Source organism: Sesamum indicum, unplaced genomic scaffold (genome assembly GCF_000512975.1).
Source record: "Sesamum indicum cultivar Zhongzhi No. 13 unplaced genomic scaffold, S_indicum_v1.0 scaffold00142, whole genome shotgun sequence".
In the NCBI taxonomy this organism is placed as follows: domain Eukaryota; kingdom Viridiplantae; phylum Streptophyta; class Magnoliopsida; order Lamiales; family Pedaliaceae; genus Sesamum; species Sesamum indicum.
Genome location: NW_011628059.1, coordinates 387,043 through 407,832, shown reverse-complemented (window position 1 = coordinate 407,832; position 20,790 = coordinate 387,043). Strand labels below are relative to the sequence as shown.

Sequence of the window (20,790 nt, the reverse complement as noted above, 5' to 3'; positions counted from 1 at the left end):
TCCTGTCTCTTTTCTTCTTTTTAAGCTAGTTACTTAATATGGTAAGAGGGACAAGGAATCTGCCTTTAATTAACCCTTCTTTTCTTTCCTTTCCTTTTTAGTTCTATTTCTACCAAGCTTCTAAAATATATTTTACAAGGAAATAAACTAGCTCCACAACAAGTTTCATATTAGCACTCAACTTAGAAATTTTCAAATTTTGCCTACTGCATGTTTGATAGCCCGTGGATCACAGGTTATTTTGGCAGCGCTCCTATTAGAATATTTCATTTTTCTATTTTAGTTCTTCTCTTGCAACTCTCATTCCTTCCACAAAAGCACCTAAAATATCATAAATACACCCAAGAACAAGCATCATATCATAAGAGTATAGGGGTATCAATAGAAAAATACATCATATAATTGACCTTAATCACGTATACTTAATACTAATGTATTATCTAAAATAATTTTTTAAAGGATTAATATTAACTTTAAATTTATAATATTAGTTGATAATCTATTGAATTTGGGTTATTGCTTTTAAAAAATTATTGAAATTTTTATTTTAAATTTTAAATTAATCTATGTCTATGGTACACTATTAACAGTAACTTAAAGTTATTTCTTCATATGTGATTTATTTAAAAATATAAAACAAATAAAAAGAATGCGAAGCTTATTTTATTTATTTGTAATTGCATAAGATTTCAAATTTGTAATTTTCTATTGTAGTATTATATTTTTAAGTAATTAATTAGTTAGCTGCTTTATTTTTACAAAAAAACCAATTTGTTTGACTCTCAAAAGATCCTGATCAAATTTATGATGACTACATAAATAAAATAAAGAAAATGAATAAGAATCATTAAAAAATTGTGGTTCATTGAAACTTTAACATGTGTCGAATAGATTATTCTTATATGTCTATTAATAACTTATTGAATGACTTAGTTAATAACTATTTCTGTAATACTTGTTACAATATTATTATATCTATATCAATAAAAGTAGAATATGTCTACAAAATTTTAAAAGACCTATCCAATGATTCATAGTTTATAAATAGTACAAACATTAATTTGTTTATGGTTGCGTGCCCATTTTTTCTTCATTTTCTTTTAATATATTTGGAAAACAAGTATATGTGACGATAGTTTAGGAGTAAAAATTTCAGTGTATTTTATCGAAAAAGATTGAATTTAGTACAATGACAATTTGTTCATATTATAATATCATAAATGAATAAAATATTACATGACAAGTAGTAGTCACACTCCAGATGTTCAAATTATCTTTTAGCGTCTTACAACAAATAGTCTTTTATTTTGAGGATAAGTGATTCAATTTATTTATTTTTATTTATCTTTTAACATGTTTTACTTTCAAAAGTTTGATTTATATGACAATTTTGTCTCTAACTAATTATCATTTATATATGTGCTTGGAAACTATGCTAGAAAATTTCTAAATGTATTCAATATTCTTCAAATGTTTATGATTTTTTCTAGTTATTTTTATCTTTAGTAAAATAATATTATACGATTAAATTAGTTGAGTCAAAAAGTAAAAAAGACTTTTAAAGACATTCATCTTTTTTATAGATATATAGATATAGATAGACAGAGTATAGGTAGATATAGAATATAGATATATAAAATAAAAATAGATTTAGTTAATTATTTATAATAATAAAAAAAAGAATGGGTTGATTATGAAAATGTAAAAATACAAATTTGACAATTACGTCTACTCTCTCCCTTTCCTCGCTCAATCACCGTGCGTGTCTTCCTATCTCATGCTTAGAAGTAAACAAGAAAACAAGAATTGCTTCTTCTGAAAATATATATATATTTTTTATGGGTTTGATATTTTCGATTCACTTCTTGATGGGTTTATGACTGTTGATGTGCTTATTTACATAATTTCACTGTCGATTTTGCGGATCAATATAGACTGAGATTTCTTGGAGTAGTTTATGGGGGTTCTGTCGACGACGGAGCGGTCGCGCGTGCCTTCGTGGAAGTTCCTTGTAGCCGGCGAATCCACCATGGAGGAGTATAACCTGCTTATTTGGTTTCAAGAACTTCATCATTCCAAGACTGCGTGTGGTTGGTCGCTCAACCCTAGAATATATTCGTTATCTTTTTCCTATGTTGGGTTCATTTTTCTATTTTTCGTATTTTAAATATTTGTACCCACTGTCCACCGTTAACTTCTTCTCTTCTCTCGACCCTTCTACGCAGAAGAAACCCGCCTCTCTCCACTAAAGATTTGAGAGCCCTCATTTTTATAATTTGATTGAAAGGAAAGTTGATATCCTCCTTTGAAATTGCAGGAGATAGTTATACGAATCCATAAAAAATCGCGTTGAAAATGTGGGTTTTCTACTCCAGAGAAACTGATTTCTCTACTACAGGTGCTCTCATCTTTGTCCTCTCAATAATTGAAGTTATTTTGGCAATTTTAATTTCAGTTTGATTTCTTAATGATAGTAACTTTATATGTTTTCATGGGTTTCGTGTCTTTTTTTTTCCCCTTCTGAATCTGGGATTATTTATTATTCTGTGAGAATGTAGAGAAGATCAAGGTAGGAAGACTTTTCTTGATGTGTAGGGTTGGTACATTGATTGAGTAAATTGTACATTGAAGGAGACCGAGAGAGTTTGAATCTATTTTGTGGAACTTCGGAATTATTGAGATAAACTTTGGGGGTGCTGAAGCATTCTTGTTTGGACTCCAAAGCCTCAAGATCGAATATAAGAAATTAAAATTCGATCTAGTTACTAATTTTAAATTATATATTATGCAGTCGAATGAGAACTCCAATACCCCTTTAGTAAAGGTTCTTCTTCGGGCCTAGAATGTAGATAACTATACATACACATGCAAGCATATTTGGGCATGTATAAGTATTTCTGTTTTCCTTTGTGTTGGGTGTAGGATTATTATAATGGATTTCTAGTGAGTGACTTCATAAATTTACTTTTTCAAAATTCATGATTCGGCATGAGTACTAGAATGAAACAGGGACCTTGCCATGTGTATTATTTTTTTTGCTTTCAGCATTTACTGAATATGCTGCTACCCGATTTGTTAAAAAATTCCAGTGTTATAATTTTTAGTTTGTACATGACTCTACTATAACTTGTTTTAGCAGACTTGTAATCTTCATTCAAAGTTATGAGACTCATCTCGACAGAATTCTTGTGTTCCATATTTTTATCAATGTATGTATTGTATTTTGTGGCATATATTCAAATATGATTGTAATTACTTGAGCTGATGTGGCACTCTGTAAAGGTTACTCTTTAAATCCTGAGGTCATTGCTTCACGTTCTGGCAATAAAACCTCCCTACTTGTAGGGTAAGGCTTTGTGCACTTGGATCGTCAGCTGACACAAAGACATTGCTTCCGTTTGCATTAAGTAGACCTTTTCATTTGATGTTACAACCGTTGACAAGGGTAAAGACACAGTTGAATTATGTCTGTCCTAAGTCTTGAAAATAGGTTGGAGCAAAATAAGGTAATAATTTCCTGTCTGAAATTTGTTGAAATGGCTTTTATCTAGTTTGTATTATACATAAAATTATTTCAATTTTTCAAGGAATCTTTGTTTTGCTGACTTGCGTACTATCTTTTTCCATTGTCACCCTACTGACTATAATATCTTGCTAATGGTGTCCCTTATTGCGGACTACAGGGAGAAGATATTCTTCTCAGCTCAATGAATTGATACCTCAGTCACGGTTAGCAGATAAGTGTCAACAAGTGACTTGCTTCCATGCTTCCAAAAGAAAGCAAATTGGTGTGGACAGATTCACCTCCGGATTCTTTGTTGACAAGTCAACCTTTCATCTGCCAAGGCACAAACTTGATTATGCTAATGTAAGGCATTGGTAACTGTAGTAGTTCTTTTCCAGTGCTTTATCTTGATGGTGAATCTGTGAAGACAAGTTGTTAGCCAGTCTGTTTACTATTCGTATGAAAATTGTGATGTCTCTTTTCTATATCATTTTCTTCTTGCTAAATTGGCAGTGGGGAAATTTGAATGGCATCAATTGTTTTCTGCTACTTATAGATTATATTCATCTTTGATCATAATTCTATGATTACAATTGATTTCCACCCCATTTTCCATCTTTTTCAAAATTTTGAGGATCTTTCTTCATCCACACCACAATTCAGAGCAAATATTTACATTATCCAACACTGCTTTTCTACAGCATCGTTGTCCTTTTTTAGGATGGTTTTTTTGAGGCAAGGAAGGGAATGGCGAGTTCTGAGGAGAGTGAAAGGAATTTAAGGAAACAAGTGCGTTTATGCTGATTTTGTTTCCATTCCTTCCCTTGGTATCTGGTTCTTGTGTCAAGCATTTGCATGCTCTATATGGTTAATCTTAATTTCAAGAAGTTTCATCATTTATCTTCTAATAGTCTGAACTCACTTCTATTTGATTTGTTCCTGCCAGGTTAGACAATTTGATGTTCCACATGCCACTGTGGGCCCTGAAGAGCCACATGCAGCAAGTACAGCATGGCCTGATGGTATTATGGAGAAAGAGGGTTTGGACTTATTAGAATCAGAAGTAGAGAGAAAAGAATTTGAGAACTTTTTGAGATTTGAGCTTCCTTCTCACCCGAAATTGCACAGAGGACAACTGAAGAATGGGCTTCGCTACCTCATTCTGCCGAACAAAGTCCCTCCTAACAGGTACTGTTGTTTACAATATTTTGCAGTCAGTTGGATGCAATAAATGTATTTTTAGGTTGTTCCGAATTTACTGTGACATTGTAAGAGTTTTTAATCAATTCTTCAAGAAAATCATGAAACATTGCAATCTGCACTGCGGTGTGAAAATAAATTCTCCCCATTTAGGAATATATGAATGTTGACCTCACCATTTTTCATCATTTTTCTGCTCAAACAAGGTGCTCGGGGGGGGGGGGGTTACATCTCTTCTTTAATGGCATGATTTTAGAATTATGAAGTATTTCTTATTCTCTTTCTTTCTCTTGTTCTATTATAATTATTTTTAAGAGCATTATGAGTGTGTCATGGTGGGAAAGAAGCAATAATCGGGAGAAAAAAATATTTACCATTCCCTAATGATCATACTGGTATTACAATTTGAAGAAAGATCACTTTTCTGTTATTCTCGTACCTCTCTAATATTCTTCAAGGTTTGAAGCTCACATGGAAGTTCACGTGGGTTCCATTGATGAGGAAGATGATGAGCAAGGAATGGCTCATATGATCGAACATGTTGCATTCCTTGGAAGTAAGAAACATGAGAAACTTCTTGGAACTGGGGCAAGATCTAATGCTTACACAGATTTTCATCACACAGTGGTTCATATTCACTCACCAACCAGTACAAAGGTTTGTGCAGTTTCCATCTTTTGCTTGTGAGGATGGGCTTGTCTTTTTGGTTGATGTTTATCCTTCTCTACTTTTGATTGCATGCATTTTTCCTTGTGAAACGGATGATTATACTGATGATGTGGGGGACAACCATAGAAGCTCAGGAAACTGAGGAAACAGAGTTGACTTTCTTTGTGACTGTCCTAGAGGGGACAAAACTCACTGTGAATGTGAAGATGAAGATGGTTGATTTGCCTCACAAAGTAGTTATTTATCAAGGACAATAGGATTGGAAACTTATTCATAAATGTATTGGCATCTATATAACTGTTACCATTAGTTTCATCTCATGTTTTTTCTGGCTGATGTCCTTTTAAATGATACTTCTCTGTTAGTCTCGTCTCTGTTCATAGTGGTTTACTGTGTTTTTTTCAGCATTGTGTTTCTATATTCCTAATATAATTGAAGTTTCAATCTCTAGGATTCTGAAGGTGATTTGTTTCCAGTTGTTCTGGATGCTCTGAATGAGGTATAGCCACTCTTTTGCTTTTAATGGTTCGATATGATTTATATTTTGTGTTCATCCTGTCTATGGCAGTGGCTATGCATGAGGTTTCAATTTTCTTTCTTTTGTTTCTACATAGTTTACTATTTTTCCAATTATATGTTGTTTGGAGTTGGTTTCTTTATGAATCTCTTTTTGGTTGGCCATAGATTGCTTTACACCCCAAATTTCTGGCTTCTCGAGTTGAAAAGGAGAGAAGGGCAATTTTGTCAGAACTACAAATGATGAATACCATAGAATACCGTGTCGATTGTCAGGTATTTATCACAATAGATGGACATAGATAACTTATGTTTATTTCTCAATCTCATTGTTTACCAAATATCTCTTCCTTTTGCTATCTGTTTTTAACCCAATTCTTCATTTCTTTTGTTGGTACAGTTGTTGCAACACTTGCACTCTGAGAACAAGTTGAGCAAAAGATTTCCTATTGGATTGGAGGAGCAGATTAAGAAATGGGATGCCGATAAAATCAGGAAATTCCATGAGCGCTGGTATTTCCCCGCAAATGCCACATTATACATTGTTGGGGACATTGATGACATTTCTAAGACGGTTAACCACATTGAAGTATGCAATTGTTCTCAATTGATTAACTATCTCTAGATGATGTTGATCTGGGGCATCCGTCTGTTATTGTGTCTACATTTAGTTTCTCTGTAGTTACCTCAGAAGTAGTAGGTAATTTCCAAGTCTTTTGTAGGCAGTTTTTGGACAGACGGGCATGGAAAGTGAGGTAGCTGCTTCACCTACACCAAGCGCTTTTGGTGCGATGGCCAGTTTCCTTGTTCCTAAGCTGTCAGTTGGATGGCTAGTGGCTTATCTCAGGAAAGGTTATCCAATTCTGTGGAAACATCAAAAAACTTTAGAAAGGAAAGGCATGCTATTCGCCCTCCTGTTCAACACAATTGGTCCCTTCCTGGAAGCTACACCGATGCAAAGCTGCCCCAAATATTTCAGCATGAATTGCTTCAGAATTTCTCAATTAATATGTTTTTCAAGGTTTGTATTCCTCTCTCTAAGTATTTATTGAAATTTGTTTCTTTGCATCGTTGCTTTTATGCTGTTACTGGGACTTGTTCTATGTGCATAGACTATTATAGTTACTCTTGAAAGTGTTCTTTCCTTCCATATCTTCTATTCTGCTCTTCTTCTTTATATTTTTGATGTGGGGGTTGGGGGCATTAGGGATTAAAAGGCATCCTTTCTCTGATTTACCATCATACTTTGAACACAATTGCCTACATGGGCAAGGATGATATTAAAAGTACAAAAGAAGAAAAAAGAGAAAACAGGAAAAAAAGGTTAGCTATCTTAGTCAAAATTGAATTGTGTTTAGTTATTTGGTTACGTGTATTACTTAGCCTGTGCACTTGAAGACCAGCAGTTGATTATTTGGTGCTGGTTTTGGAAGCTTTAACATCTGAAGGCAGTCACTATCTTCTCTGTTCTCCCATACAGAGATGGTAATGGATTGCCATGGCTTATGCATGCTTATAGTCAACGTTTTTAAGAACATGGAGTAGGAGTACCTGGAGTCCTTCGCTGATGTTCCATTTCCTTTAGATGAATAAAAAGGTAGTTTTCTTTATCAATAATTTCTACCATAATGAATCTACTGCTGTTTTCTCTCAGATCCCTGTTAACAAGGTTCGTACATATGGTGACTTGCGGAATGTGCTGATGAAGAGGATCTTTCTTTCTGCTTTGCATTTCCGAATTAACACAAGATACCAGGTGCACTGACTTTTCCTTTCAATTGGTTCTTGTGCAAAAAGCCGTCTTGGGATTTCTGCCTCTAGTATGTTATGGTTTGCTTTTATGTTGCCTCAGGTCAAAATTTAAGTTGCTTGTGAAATTCGTGAGGCGCCTTTTTTCTTTCTTAATTATATAAGAAAAGGAGAAGTGAGATACAATGTTTCCTCTTTATGTGTTCTTTCATCCAAATCCAGGCATAGTGAATGACAAAATTATAGAAAAATATAAGGCAAGTAGTATATTGCAGAAAAGTAACAAATATTATTTTTTTTCTTGTCAGTGCCAAAAATGACTAATCATATGTTTTCTTCAGTGTGCCTCTTCTAATGCATTGACTGAGTTGACTGGTCACTGGAACTATGAACTTATTGAAAAGGCAACCAGTCAATAATTTTCTTGAGGAAATGAAGCTGAAGGTAACCTAATTCATGGAATGATTTTTTATCTTCCTCATGGCACTATGAACACAATTGCTCAGCATCAAAAGTACTGTCATCCTTAGTCTCTGAAAGATTCTGACAGTATATTCACTGCATAGTTCAATTTGTATGTGGTTCCATGAGATATTAATTTTACAATGTTGGCCTGGAGTTACATTGATTTGGTGTCTATCTGTGTGGCTATTATCAATTTTGTCTAGGCAGTTGGTGTTTTAGTTTGCGTCTTCATTATTTGTATTTGAAGCTAATCTGAAGAATTTTCAGAGTTCGAATCCCCCATTTACGTCGGTGGAATTGGATCACAGTGATTCAGGAAGAGAAGGTTGTACAGTAACCAGTCTCACTGTCAATGCAGAACCTCAAAATTGGCAAAATGCAATCAAAGTTGCTGTGCTGGAGGTTTGTTGTTTCCCTAAGTTTCTTTCTCATGCTCTCTCTACAATCATATATGTTACCTTGTTGCCACTTACAGATACTGTATTCAATGTGAATAATAGGATCCCATTTGTTGCCTTTCTCTCTTTGTTTTCTTGAAACAATTTAGCTTGGTTAGGTTTTCCAGTTATCCTGTCATCCTTTATATGTTTTTGCTTTGCATTTCAGGTTAGAAGGCTTAAAGAATTTGGTGTTACTAATGGTGAATTAGCCCGTTATCTAGATGCCCTGTTGAAAGATAGTGAACAATTGGCAGCTATGATTGACAATGTATCCTCAGTGGATAACTTAGATTTCATTATGGAAAGTGATGCACTCGGTCACACTGTGATGGATCAGAGGCAAGGACATGATAGTTTGGTTGCTGTTGCTGGTACAGTTACACTTGAAGAGGTAATTATTGCCTTTTCCTTCCAATCCAATTGGTTTACCTGAATGGTAGCTTTTTGTATTTTGCCTTCACATGTAGCAGATAAATCATGATATGTCAAAATTGTTTGAAATATGAACAGTTACCTTCTCAGACTTATTGGTTTCCTCATTATGTATATGGAAGTAATCAACAGCAAACTCACATGTCGCAAAGTTGTAGATGTTCCTAGTATGAAGTTTGCATACTGATGTTGTATTTTCTGATATGTCTTAGGTCAACTCTATTGGCGCAGAGGTATTGGAGTTCATATCTGATTATGGGAAACCATCTGCGCCGCACCCAGCTGCAATTATTGCATGTGTGCCAAAGAAAGTGCACATTGATGGAATTGGTGAAACTGACTTCAAGATAGAACCAGAAGAGATTGTGGATGCTATTGAAGCTGGTTTGAAGGAACCCATTGAGGCTGAGCCCGAGGTATTTACCTTGAAGGCTTTTATATGTTATAAGAGGGGCATCAGGCGGGCCTGGGGCCATTGCCCTCCAGTTGGAGAGAGATTTTTATGTTTTCATCTTTAGAAAGTTATGCTCGGAAGATCTGTTAATTCTTGTGATTCCCATTTACAGAAGAGTAGGAGTAGAAGGCAAAGGGGAAGTTTCCTCATTCGCCCAGTTCCTATTTGACTTAAAACTTTTTTCTCTCTTCTGCAGCTTGATATACCAAAAGAGTTGATCTCTTCAGAACAGCTGCAAGAATTAAGGTTGAAGCAAAACCCATCCTTCATTCCTGTTGACCAAGAAAAGAAAACGACAAAGGTTTATGACGAGGATACGGGAATTGTGCAGCGGCGTCTTTCAAATGGCATTCCTGTAAATTACAAGGTAAATAATTTTTATATTCTCAATAAGTTAAAAATATTCATTGTGTTTGGGAAGTTTTTCTGATTCTTCTATCAGAGTTTGTAATTGACTGCTGTCTTTTCCTTTTTAGGAATAAAATTAAGTGTTGCTTCAGAAACTCAGTTCATGATCTTGTTTCCAATTTAGTTTTATTGGAAGAATTTCTCTATATACTTGATTTTTGAAACATCTGGTCTCTACATATCACTATTTTCTCAGGATTCTTGCTCTTTTTGGCTCTTCAAACCTCAAGGTCTATTTTGATGGAATAGTTTGCACCAGAATTAATACATCAGTGTTTTGGCTGTGAAAAGTTAGATTTCTGTTCTAGCTATGAAGCAAGCGCTTAGTGTTAGTCTGAAACTAAAGGTTCTAAGAAGCAGTGTCATTAAAATTTTTAACTTTGAAATTGCAGTTTCATATTTTACGACAGGATGCTTTTTCTTCAAAATGTTCCTGTTCAATATTTCTGGACAAAAGTCATAATCATAAGCCGTGATGCTGAGAATTACACAAGTGCTTGGCAATAGTAATCATGCTAGTCTTATGCTGTAGCTTATGCTACTTTTGTGATCTTCGATTTCTGCAAATAGATACTTATGGGAATCTCAAGTAGACATGAATGTGCAGTTGCGTTATGTGATTGTTGATCTGAGTAAATGTGGAGTAGTTGAGGCCTAATTTCATACATTTTGAATTGCTTGAAAAAAGAGTAGGAATGTCTGTGCTTCCACTCAATCATCGGAGTTCTTGTGAAATTATATTTGTTTGCCAAACGCTGCCCAGTTGATCCTTATAAGCCTAACATGGGACATGCATCATTTTGAAAAGTCAAAGGCCCTTCCCCTTAGAAGTTTCTTTACCATGAATGGGAGAAAAAAAATGGAAAGAATAGCAAGAAAAGGGAAGATTACATCTACTCCGCTGGTTTAGGTCACTTAGTAACTGGGTAACTTCATCACAAATGTTGTTATTCACGTAAAACGGTGACTAGAGCCATGAGTATGCAAAGCACTTTAGGTAAAACGGTTTTTGGTTGAGTAACCGGGTGCCTTCACCACAAGTGTTGTCATTCGCGTCAAAAGACCGAAATACGGCCTAAAGAACGTAATCCACGGAAAAAACAAAGAAAAAAAGAAAGGAAAGAAAAGCCGTGACAAGACAAAAGGGGAAGAAAAAAAGAAAAAGAAAATCATTAGTGGCCAAAGAAAAGAAAGAACAACAAAGGTCGTTCCAAATTAGGCAAATATAAGGGGATAAAGGGTATTGTGTTGAAGCGACGGGTATGGTGACATTTAGAAACCTATGATTTTGTGGAAGCTTGATTGTTCTACTCTCCACTTGGCGAAACAAGGTGTTGTGATGTGATTGGCCTCTTACCCTCATTATGATAAGTTAACGTTTACATAACGTATTGCGGCATTTGTATTTTGAGATTATGTGCATATAGGTTATAGGTTACGTTTGTTATTACGAATCGTTGGCACAATGTTGAGAACATGTCTTTTGCATTGTCAGACTTTTACTTGAGGACAAACATTGTTTAAGTTTGGGGAGTTTGATTAGCTTAGCTTTTACATATTTATAATAGCGAATAATAGTATTTTGTTTTGTGTGGGAGGCATATTACTTCAAAAAAAATTGCACAATCCTTTCCATCTATTTTTGGTTTATATCTAAAAATTGACACATTTCTTGATGGCTATCTGAAAATCCTGTGTAAATCCTTTATTTAGACATGCTTTGCTTTATTTGACTACTATTTTTGGTTGGGAGGTGATAGATTCTGATCTTGATATTATTTTACCAATATAACTCACAATAATTATTCTAAAAGTTTTTAAATGCCATATTTTATTTTATATCTAAAAACTGACACATTTCTTGATGGCTATCTGAAAATCCTGTGTAAATCCTTTATTTAGACATGCTTTGCTTTATTTGACTACTATTTTTGGTTGGGAGGTGATAGATTCTGATCTTGATATTATTTACCAATATAACTGACAATAATTATTCTAAAAGTTTTTAAATGCCATATTATTATAATTTCTTTAATTTTATGGATTATTCCTCTTAGATGGCTATATTTGCAGGGTGCAAGTTCAGTGTATAGTAGTAGTGGTGCTTCTTACATGGATCCTTCTCCGTGCCAAGGGTAAAACTTAAAAGTAAACAAATAAAAAATGTACGATTTGTGCTGGAGTAAAAGGAGTTACAGAAGTCGTTCATACTGCATATAGACAAGTATATAAATTTTTCACCACTAATATTTCCTATGAATGTGGTTTATCCAGGTATGTGAGGCTGGAAATAACTACCAAATCTTTTTATGTCTTCCATCTCTCTTTTAAACTCTTCCAATGAGGTTTATCCAGGTATATGAAGTTGGGAATCATGGTTAACTAACAAATCATTTTTGTCTCCCATCTTTCTTTAAACTCTTCTAATGATAACTTTATAAGTTAATTTTTTTTTTCAGTTACATTTGCTACACTTGGTGAGAAGACCACGTGTTACACAAAGTAATAAAAATATGCACAATGTGATTTTCTGTGCGAAGTTTTGTGTTCATAATCCATCTTACATTCTGTTGGAGAACTTTAGTATTTGTATTCTTAACGTAGCATAATATTATGTATAGAGCTGGATGGTTTTAAAGGTCATGACCTATTGCATTTTTGTGGGGGAAAGAAACCTCTGTACTTTCCCCGGTTCTAATATTGTTTCCATTTTGCTTGCTTTGGTGCTTAGTGGTACAAACAAATCTTGAAGTGGGTGAGGTACTCCCGGTTTGTCTCAAGCATTGTTGCAGTGTTAGTATTAGCAGCAGTAAACATACAAATCAAGTATAATACTCCTATGAGAAGGGTGGTCTTAAGGTGAGCATCTCTCTGTTCTTTACCCTTTTTACGCATACTCATTTCATGTGAACTCTTGTTGCCAGGATACTTGATTTCTTGATGCAACCAATAAGCTTTTTCTGTAGTTTCTGTTGAAGTTGGTGACCTGAGTTTGCACAAGCTCGTTTTAGTTGCAATTTTATCTTTGAAGAATGTTTTGGGTGTGTTCGAATGGAAAGACTAGTTTGTGGAGCTTCACTGTGATTAACAGAAAATATTCGCAGGTTTGCTGAATGCAGCAACATTCCATAGATGATTTTAGTAAAATTTTAATGGGTTGTGGCTCTATTGATTCAAGGGAATTAAAACGAAAGGGGGGCTGGGATATGACAGATTCCTACTACATTCAAGTTATTTGATTGCAACCTCAATCTGACCGACTTTCTAGGGGCTCTTTTCCCCGATGGATTCCATTTGATCACAAATTTGTTTGTTTTTTTTTTTGTTGTGTTATCCATGAAGCAATGCCAATTGAAGCATGCACACTATTCAACAGTTTTAGATATTATTAGCTTTTTGATCACTTCAGGGTGACAACATTGTTTGAAAAGATCTTGTCATCTGGGTATTAATTACGGATTTATGCTGCTGACAAAGAATGCAATGATTTCGTATGTGACTGTGAAGACTTTGGGAGTAGGCTGGCATTTCTGAAGTTACTAGTGGAGACGATGCAAATGATTCTAAGTATGTTTTTGGTTTGCAGTCAATCCGAAGTTCATGTTAGTAGATCTAACATGAAACTGAATTGAGGAATCTGGGAGAAGTGTGGTTATTAGGACTAATGGAGAGTGAATATCCAGATTTAAGCATTGAACATAAGTTAAATGCTTTAGTTGCGTTGATTGATCTACCTAGTGTTGGTTCTGGTTCTGGTTCCAGTATGAGAATGGAGGTAATCCTTTTATTTTTCTTATGGCTCCTTTATACATTTTGTTTATAGGGTCAGCGCATTTCTTCTTATCTCTACACAGATCTCTTTCTAATTTGTTGCTTTTGCATTTCGAGTGTTAGCAGATACATTTGTACTAGTACGTGAATATACGAAATGTGGCATTGTGTCTTTGATGATTCCACTTCCTGGAGTTGGTAGAAAATATATTTTTCACCTATACAAATGATAACAAAATAGAAAGGTTATTGATATTAAGTTATCCAAATCTCCTTGAAGATTGGAGCGTGAGGTAGGGGATTGTTTTTTATACATTACAGGAGTTGAGCTCTTTGTGTCATTGTGCTAGGTGGATTTTAGATGTCCACTTGGCATTTGTGTCTTATAATTAGTGTGTGATATAAAATTTTTTACATATTTTAGGTTCACATGAGAGCATCATCTATTATAAAATGCAGGGTTAAAGTAGAATTTGCACTCTAATTTGAATAGTTTGGTTAAACTATATAATTGATAATTTTAACGGGTTTGTACTCTAACACTAAACAAGATTGACTTATCTACATGTTTCACGTTTCGGTTGTTAAAATATTGAGTGGCTAAAACAACTTCTAATGTTTTTGTGTAAATGTATAACTATAACAAATTAAATTATCCACATTATTTGAGTCTGCATCTGATGTTGGTGTTATTTATTAAAGATTTGCTCCATATAGTAATTAACTTTTTGTAATTACAATATTGAGTGGCTAAAATATTCTCTAATATATTTATGATTTAATTAGTTCAGTTGATGTGTTCCATCAGTTTTTGGTTTTTTTTTTTTTAATTCATGTATTTAAAGTTAATACATTTTATTAGTTTCCCAATTGAATTGTGTGTGCTTTGTTGAGTAGTTATCTATTAAGCATGTGAGCATTATAATAACGACCATTTGTTGACCCAAAAAAAGGTAATTTGTTTTAGATTTATCATTTTTGATAAGTTATTTATCTTCTATTTCATCTTAATTAAAAACAATAAAAATTTACATTATGTAAGTAAGATTTAAGTACTTTGGTTAAACTATATGATTGATAGATTGGATAAAAGTTGAAAGTTTGTATTCTAACTCTATACCAAATTGAACTATCTGCATGCTTCGCGTTAGTAGTATTACTTATTGATGATCTAGTATGATTTATTTATGATGTAGGAGTTTATTTATTGATGATCTATTATTATTTATTTATGTTGTGGCAGTTTATTTATTGATGGTCAAGTATTATTTATTTATGTTCTATTCCTACAGTAATTAGCTTTTTGTCGTAGAAATATTCAGTGACTAAATAGTTTTTAATTTATTTATTATGTATTAATAGTTTTGACTAAATGTATAATTGTACAAAATTAAATTATCCGCATGAATCGAGTGTGCTTCTGTTGTTGGTTTTATTTATTAAATATCTACCCCGTAAAATTAACTTGTGACAATATTGAGTGGCTAAAATATCCTCAATATTTTTATTGTTTAATTAGCTCATACTCTCTTTGATGATTGCACTTTCTGGAGTTGGTAGATAATATATTTTTAATATATTCAAATGAGAACAAAATAGAAAGGTTATTGATATTAAGTTATCCAAATCTCCTTGAAGATTGGGAGCGTGAGGTAGGTGATTGTTTTTGATACATTATAGGAGTCGAGCTCTTTGTGTCATTATGCTTGGTGGATTTTAGATGTCCACTTAGCATTTGTGGGTTTTATAATTAGTATGTGATATAAATTTTTTCGCATATTTTAGGTTTACATGAGAGCATCATCTATTATAAAAGCAGGGTTAAAGTAGAATTTGCACTCTAATTTAAATAGTTTGGTTAAATTATATAATTGATAATTTTAATGAGTTTGTACTCTTAACACTATACAAGATTGATTTATCTACATGTGTCACGTTGGTAGTGTTCTTGATTAAGGTTTTAGTATAATTTATTAAACCCTACAGTAATTAGCTTTTGGTTGTTAAAAACTTTTAATGTTTTTGTGTAAATGTATAACTATACCAAATTAAATTATCCACATTATTCGAGTTTGCATCTGTTGTTGGTGTTATTTATTAAAGATTTGCTACATACAGTAATTAACTTTTTGTAGTTACAATATTGAGTGGCTAAAATATTCTCTAATATATTTATGATTTAATTAGTTCAATTGATGTATTCCATCGTTTTTTTTTTTTTTAATTCATGTATTTAAAGTTAATACATTTTATTAGTTTCCCAATTGAATTGTGTGTGCTTTGTTGAGTAATTATCTATTAAGCATGTGAGCATTATAATAACTACCATTTGTTGACCCAAAAAAATGTACTTTGTTTTAAATTTATCATTTTTTATAAGTTATTTATCTTCTATTTCATCTAATTAAAAACAATAAAAATTTATACTATGTAAGTAAGATTTAAGCACTTTGGTTAAACTATGTGATTGATAGATTGGATAAAAGTTGGAAGTTTGTACTCTAACTCTATACCAAATTGAACTATCTGCATGCTTCGCGTTAGGAGTATTACTTATTGATGATCTAGTATGATTTATTTATGTTTTAGGAGTTTATTTATTGATGTTCTAGTATTATTTATTTATGTTGTAGCAGTTTATTTATTGATGATCAAGTATTGTTTATTTATGTTCTACTCCTATAGTAATTAGCTTTTTGTCGTAGAAATATTCAGTGACTAAAATAGTTTTTAATTTATTTATTATGTATTAATAGTTTTGACTAAATGTATAATTGTACAAAATTAAATTATCCGCATGAATCGAGTATGCTTCTGTTGCTGGTGTTATTTATTAAATATCTACCCCGTAAAATTAACTTGTGACAATATTGAATGGCTAAAATATCCTCAATATATATTTATTGTTTAATTAGCTCATACTCTCTTTGATGATTGTACTTCCTGGAGTTGGTAGATAATATATTTTTAATATATTCAAATGAGAACAAAATAGAAAGGTTATTGATATTAAGTTCTCCAAATCTCCTTGAAGATGGGGGTGTGAGGTAGGTGATTGTTTTTTATACATTATAGGAGTCGAGCTGTTTGTGTCATTGTGCTAGGTGGATTTTAGATGTCCACTTGGCATTTGTGTGTCTCATAATTAGTGTGTGATTTAAAATTTTTCGCATATTTTAGGTTCAAATGAGAGCATCATCCATTATAAAATGCAGGGTTAAAGTAGAATTTGCACTCTAATTTGAATAATTTGGTTAAATTATATAATTCATAATTTTAACAAGTTTTGGTACTCTAACACTATACAAGATTGGCTTACTACATGTTTCACGTTGGTAGTATTTTTTATTATGGTTTTAGTATAATTTATTAAACCCTACAATGATTAGCTTTTGGCTGTTAAAATATTGAGTGGCTAAAATAACTTCTAATGTTTTTGTGTAAATGTATAAATATACCAAATTAAATTATCCACATTATTCGAGTCTGCATCTGTTGTTGGTGTTATTTATTAAAGATTTGCTCCGTACAGTAATTAACTTTTTGTAGTTACAATATTGAATGGCTAAAATATTCTCTAATATATATGATTTAATTAGTTCAATTGATGTGTTCCATCAGTTTTTGATTTTTTTTTTTAATTCATGTATTTAAAGTTAATACATTTTATTAGTTTCCCAATTGAATTGTGTGTGCTTTGTTGAGTAGTTATCTATTAAGCATGTGAGCATTATAATAACGACCATTTGTTGACCCAAAAAATGTACTTTGTTTTAAATTTATCATTTTTTATCTATACCAAATTGAACTATCTGCATGCTTCGCGTTAGTAGTATTACTTGTTGATGATCTTGTATGATTTATTTATGTTTTAGGAGTTTATTTATTGATGATCTAGTATTATTTATTTATGTTGTAGCAGTTTATTTATTGATGATCAAGTATTGTTTATTTATGTTCTACTCCTACAGTAATTAGCTTTTTGTCGTAGAAATATTCAGTGATTAAAATAGTTTTTAATTTATTTATTATGTATTAATACAAAGTTATCTAGTATGATTTATTTATGTTTTAGGAGTTTATTTATTGATGATCTAGTATTATTTATTTATGTTGTAGCAGTTTATTTATTGATGATCAAGTATTGTTTATTTATGTTCTACTCCAGTGACTAAATAGTTTTTAATTTATTTATTATGTATTAATAGTTTTGACTAAATGTATAATTGTACAAAATTAAATTATCCGCATGAATCGAGTATGCTTTTGTTGCTGGTGTTATTTATTAAATATCTACCCCGTAAAATTAACTTGTGACAATATTGAGTGGCTAAAATATCCTCAATATATTTATTGTTTAATTAGCTCATACTCTCTTTGATGATTGTACTTCCTGGAGTTGGTATATAATATATTTTTAATATATCTAAATGAGAACAAAATAGAAAGGTTATTGATATTAAGTTCTCCAAATCTCCTTGAAGATTGGAGTGTGAGGTAGGTGATTGTTTTTGATACATTATAGGAGTCGAGCTCTTTGTGTCATTGTGCTTGGTGGATTTTAGATGTCCACTTAGTATTTCTGGGTCTTATAATTAGTATGTGATATAAAATTTTTCTCATATTTTAGGTTTACATGAGAGCATTATCTATTATAAAATGCAGGATTAAAGTAGAATTTGCACTCTAATTTGAATAGTTTGGTTAAATTATATAATTGATAATTTTAACGAGTTTGTACTTTTAACACTATACAAGATTGATTTATCTACATGTATCACGTTGGTAGTATTTTTTAGTAAGGTTTTAATCTAATTTATTAAACCCTATAGTAATTAGCTTTTGGTTGTTAAAAACTTTTAATGTTTTTGTGTAAATGTATAACTATACTAAATGAAATTATCCACATTATTCGAATATGTATCTGTTGTTGGTGTTATTTATTAAAGATTTGCTACGTATAGTAATGAACTTTTTGTAGTTACAATATTGAGTGGCTAAAATATTCTCCAATATATTTATGATTTAATTAGTTTATAATCTCTTTGGTTGATGTGCTCCATCAGTTTTTGGTTTTTTTTTTTTTTAAATTCATGTATTTAAAGTTAATACATTTTATTAGTTTCTCCATTGAATTGTTTGTGTTTTATTGAGTAGTTATCTATTAAGTATGTGAACATTATAATTACGACTTTTTGTTGACCCCAAAAAATATCCTATATTTTTAATTTATCAATAGAAACCTATTCTTTTAATACACATATAAGACTAATGAAAATTTGTATAAAGACTATCATTTTTTATATGTAATTTATTTTATTTATCTTCTCTTTCATCTAATTAAATAGAAACAATAAAAATTTACACAATGTAAATAAGATTTAAGTACTTTGGTTAAACTGTATGATTGATTAATATAAATTGAAAGTTTGTACTCTAACACTATACGAAATTGAACTATCTGCATGCTTCGCGTTAGTAGTATTACTTATTGATGATCTAGTATTATTTATTTATGTTGTAGGAGTTTATTTATTGATGATCAAGTATTATTTATTTATGTTCAACTCCTACAGTAATTTGTTTTTTGTCGTAAAAATATTGGATGATTAAATAGTTTTTATTTTATTTATTATGAATTATAGTTTTGAGTAAATGTATAATTGTACAAAATTAAATTATCCGCACGAATCAGTATACTTCTGTTGCACATATTTTAAGTTCACACGAAAGCATCATCTATTATAAAATGTAGGGTTAAAGTAGAATTTGCACTCTAATTTGAATAGTTTGGTTAAGTTATATAATTGATAATTTTAACATCAACTGAGAGTTTGTACTCTAACACTATACAAGATTGACTTATCTACATGTTTTATGCTGGTAGTATTTTTTATTATTGTTTTAGTATGATTTATTAAACCCTACAGTAATTAGCTTTTGGTTGTTAAAATATTGAGTGGCTAAAATAACTTCTAATGTTTTTGTGTAAATGTATAACTATACCAAATTAAATTATCCACATTATTCGAGTCTGCATCTGTTGTTGGTGTTATTTATTAAAGATTTGCTCCGTACAGTAATTAACATTTTATAGTTACAATATTGAGTGGCTAAAATATTCTCTAATATATTTATGGTTTAATTTGTTCATAATCTCTTTACTTGATGTGTTCCATCAGTTTTTGGGTTTTTTTTTTTAATTCATTTAAAGTTAATACATTTTATTAGTTTCCCATTTGAATTGTGTGTGTTGGTGATTAGAGTATTGAGTGGCTAAATATAACTTCTTAAAGTATTTATTATTTATTAATATATTTGTGTAAATATATAATTTTACGAAATTATAAGGCAGGCTTTTCATCGAGCTGTCCGAAGAGTTGAATGTCGGAAATCTTCTTCAGTCTAGAATAAGGCAGGCATGGTATCGGGTTACTGTTTAAAAGGTTACGCGCATTTGTGAGCTCCAAGAGCCTATCCTAAAACCTCTCGTGCTCATACTAGCCGTGGGAGTTACATTAGGGTAGTTGTCAAGCCAAAGCAAGCATTATTGAAGAAATTTTCGAGCATAAAGCAACTATGCAGTGGAAATTCCCTGGGAATGTCTATTTTGAATTATGTTACATTGCTAAGCAAAGATAATTGCATAAAACAAAGGGAATATATTCTAAAGCTTTCAAAAGGGCTTGGAGGATACTGCTTAAAGCGGTTTGCATTCCATTCTTATTATTGAATACCGAACTAAGGATCGTAATGAGCTAGCAAGACTCCCGTTCTCCTGCTGCAAGGAGTTTTTAATCGTATAGTGGGCTATCTTTCTCTTCTAAAAATAAAAAGAATAGGGCCTTATTCTTCCATCCACTCTTCCTAAGACCGGTAATTCTTCATACACAGACACAGAAAGGGAAGGAAGTTGAGTCTCCTCGGATCTCACATCAGCAACTGCTCTATCAATGTCTGGTGTAAGAACTCGATGTTGAATTGAGGATCTAAGATTATTGAACTCGGGCCTCAAGCCCATCAAAAAACTTAGGGAGCCCTTTTCTATTCTACCCGGCAAGGCTAGGTTAAACTCAACTAGATCTATTGATTCCTCCGCTGGACTAACAGCTTCCTCTGCTTTTGGTACCCCGGAAAGAGACCAGCGCATTTGACCACTGCGATCGATCCGAAAAACCAAA

At 32.1% G+C, this 20,790-nt stretch overlaps 1 protein-coding gene across 1 annotated transcript; it reads left to right on the top strand.

Moving 5' to 3' along the window:
* The first annotated feature begins 1,788 nt into the window (after positions 1–1,788).
* LOC105179332 (stromal processing peptidase, chloroplastic-like) lies at positions 1,789–20,062 on the top strand. The gene is given in 17 exon segments (XM_020691287.1): positions 1,789–2,090; positions 2,318–2,398; positions 3,684–3,868; positions 4,452–4,693; positions 5,164–5,362; positions 5,826–5,873; positions 6,059–6,166; positions 6,291–6,479; positions 6,613–6,717; positions 6,720–6,911; positions 7,545–7,646; positions 8,372–8,506; positions 8,711–8,935; positions 9,189–9,392; positions 9,627–9,797; positions 12,570–12,697; positions 19,965–20,062. Coding segments are annotated over 16 exon segments (2,364 nt in total). The 5' UTR covers positions 1,789–2,090; positions 2,318–2,355; the 3' UTR covers positions 20,053–20,062.
* The last annotated feature ends 728 nt before the right edge of the window (positions 20,063–20,790 follow it).